Below are 2,207 nucleotides of genomic sequence, written 5' to 3'. Positions count from 1 at the left end.
GCCCGGCTAATTTTTTTTTTACATTTTAGTAGAGGTGGGATTTCACCATGTTGGCCAGGTTGGTCTCGATCTCCTGACCTTGTGATCCACCTGCCTTGGCCTCCCAAAATTCTGGGATTATAGGTGTGAGCCATATTTTACCGTAAATTAAAAAAATGGTAAATGTCTAAAAGACCAAACAAAAATTCATTAGGATAATGGTCCACTTCTGTATTTAAGGAGTTGATGGAGACTCTTAAGAAGCTGGTCCAAGCCCCCTAAACCCAGAGCTGGAGGAAGACCTTGCTGAACAGATGAGGTCATAGAGGCAGAAGCCCCAGGGGTGGTGGAGAGACAGGCATTGGAATGAGAGTCTGGAAACAGAGTCTGGACTGCAGGTAGGGTGGGACTGAACCCTCCCTGTGCCCAGTCCTCTGTCATGCACCCCAGGCCCACCTTGATCTTGGAGCCGGCAGTGCTGGGGCGCCCCTTCTTGTCTCCATCCAGCTTCTCAGGGAAGAGCATCCGGAGGAAGGCCCTGGGTGGGGGAGGGGAAAAGAGGAGTTGGAGGTATGGCTGGACCTTGGGATGCCCACCTCCAGAGGCAGGGCAGCCTCAACGCCGCAAGGTGAAATATGGTTCTCTCAATGAGGATGGGAGCTGTGATGGGTGAGACACAGAGGGTTTTTTTTTTTGTTTTGTTTTGTTTTGAGACAAACAGTGGTACAATCTCAGCTCACTGCAACCTCCGTCTCTTGGGTTCAAGCGATTCTCCTGCTTCAGCCTCCCAAGTAGCTGGGATTACAGGCACATACCACCATGCTCAGCTAATTTTTGTATTTTTTAGTAGAGATGCGGTTTCGCCACGTTGGGCAGGCTGGTCTCAAACTCCTGACTTCCATTGGTCCACCCGCCTCAGCCTCCCAAAGTGCTGAGATTACAGGCATGAGCCACTGCACCCGGCCTTGGTTTGCTTTTTGAGACAGTGTCTCACTTTGTCCTCCAGGTTGGAGGGCATTGGTGCGATCATAGTGACTGCAGCCTGGAACTCCTGGGCTCAAGCCAATGTGTGAATGTATTTAATGCCACTGAATTGTACATTTAATTTAATTTGATTAAATTAATTAATTTATTTTGAGAGGGAGTCTCACTCTGTCACCCAGGGTGGAGTGCAGTAGCGTGGTCTCAGCTTGCTGCAACCTCTGACTTCCGGGTTCAGGTGATTCTTGCACCTCAGCCTCCTGAGTAGCTGGGACTACATGTGTGTGCCATCACACCCGGCTAATTTTTGTGTTTTTAGTAGAGACAGGTTTCACTGTGCTGGCCAGGCTGGTCTCGAACTTGTGACCTCGTGATCCACCTACCTCAGCCTCCCAAAGTGGGTGAGCTACCGCACCCAGCCCATTTTACTTTATGTGTTTATTTCCTTTATTTTTCTTTGCCACAGAGGGGGAACAGCATGGATGAATTGTACATTTTAAAATGGTTAATAGGGCTGAGCACGGTGGCTCACACCTGTAATCCCAGCACTCTGGGAAGCTGAGATGGGTGGATCAACTGAAGTCAGGAGTTTGGGACCAGTCTGCCCAACATGGCAAAACCCCATCTCTACTAAAAATACAAAAATTAGCTGGTCATGGTGGTGGGCACCTATAGGTGCCCAGCTACTCAGGAGGCTGAGGCAGGCGGATCATGAGGTCAAGAGATTGAGACCATCCTGGCCAAAATGGTGAAACCTTGTCTCTACTAAAAATACTCAGAAGGCTGAGGCATGAGAATCGCTTGAACCCAGGCAGAGGTTGCAGTGAGCCAAGATTGCACCACTGCACTGCAGCCTGGGTGACAGAGGGAGACTCTGTCTCGAAAAAAGAAAGAAAGAAAGAAAAAAGAATGTAGCATTAGTTGTAAGTAATAAGACAGAGATCCTCAAAGTGTTTGACATGTGGTTCCTGGACCAGCAACCTGGGCATCCTTGGGCCTTGTTTCCAATATGGAATCTCCCTAGGCAGAAGGATCACTTGAGGTCCCGAGTTCAAGACCAGCCTGGGCAATGTAGCAAGACCCCTATCTCAAAAAAGTGTTTTAAATTATTATTTTTTATTTATTTATTTATTTTTTTTTTGAGACGGAGTTTCACTCATGTTACCCAGGCTGGAGTGCAATGGCGCGATCTCGGCTCACCGCAACCTCCGCCTCCTGGGTTCAGGCAATTCTCCTGCCTCAGCCTC

At 48.7% G+C, this 2,207-nt stretch overlaps 1 protein-coding gene across 1 annotated transcript in view; it reads right to left on the bottom strand.

Moving 5' to 3' along the window:
* Positions 1-2,207, bottom strand: part of MYO1F (myosin IF) — a 54,471-nt gene that overhangs the window by 16,211 nt on the left and 36,053 nt on the right. The window contains exon 15 of the mRNA XM_037728387.1: positions 436-517. Coding sequence (XP_037584315.1) covers positions 436-517 — 82 coding nt within the window. The remainder of the gene's footprint in view (positions 1-435; positions 518-2,207) is intronic.

This window comes from Cebus imitator, unplaced genomic scaffold (assembly GCF_001604975.1).
Source record: "Cebus imitator isolate Cc_AM_T3 unplaced genomic scaffold, Cebus_imitator-1.0 Scaffold263, whole genome shotgun sequence".
Classification (NCBI taxonomy): Eukaryota; Metazoa; Chordata; class Mammalia; order Primates; family Cebidae; genus Cebus; species Cebus imitator.
The sequence above is the reverse complement of the archived record's forward strand: the minus strand, read 5'-3'. Positions and strand labels throughout refer to the sequence as shown.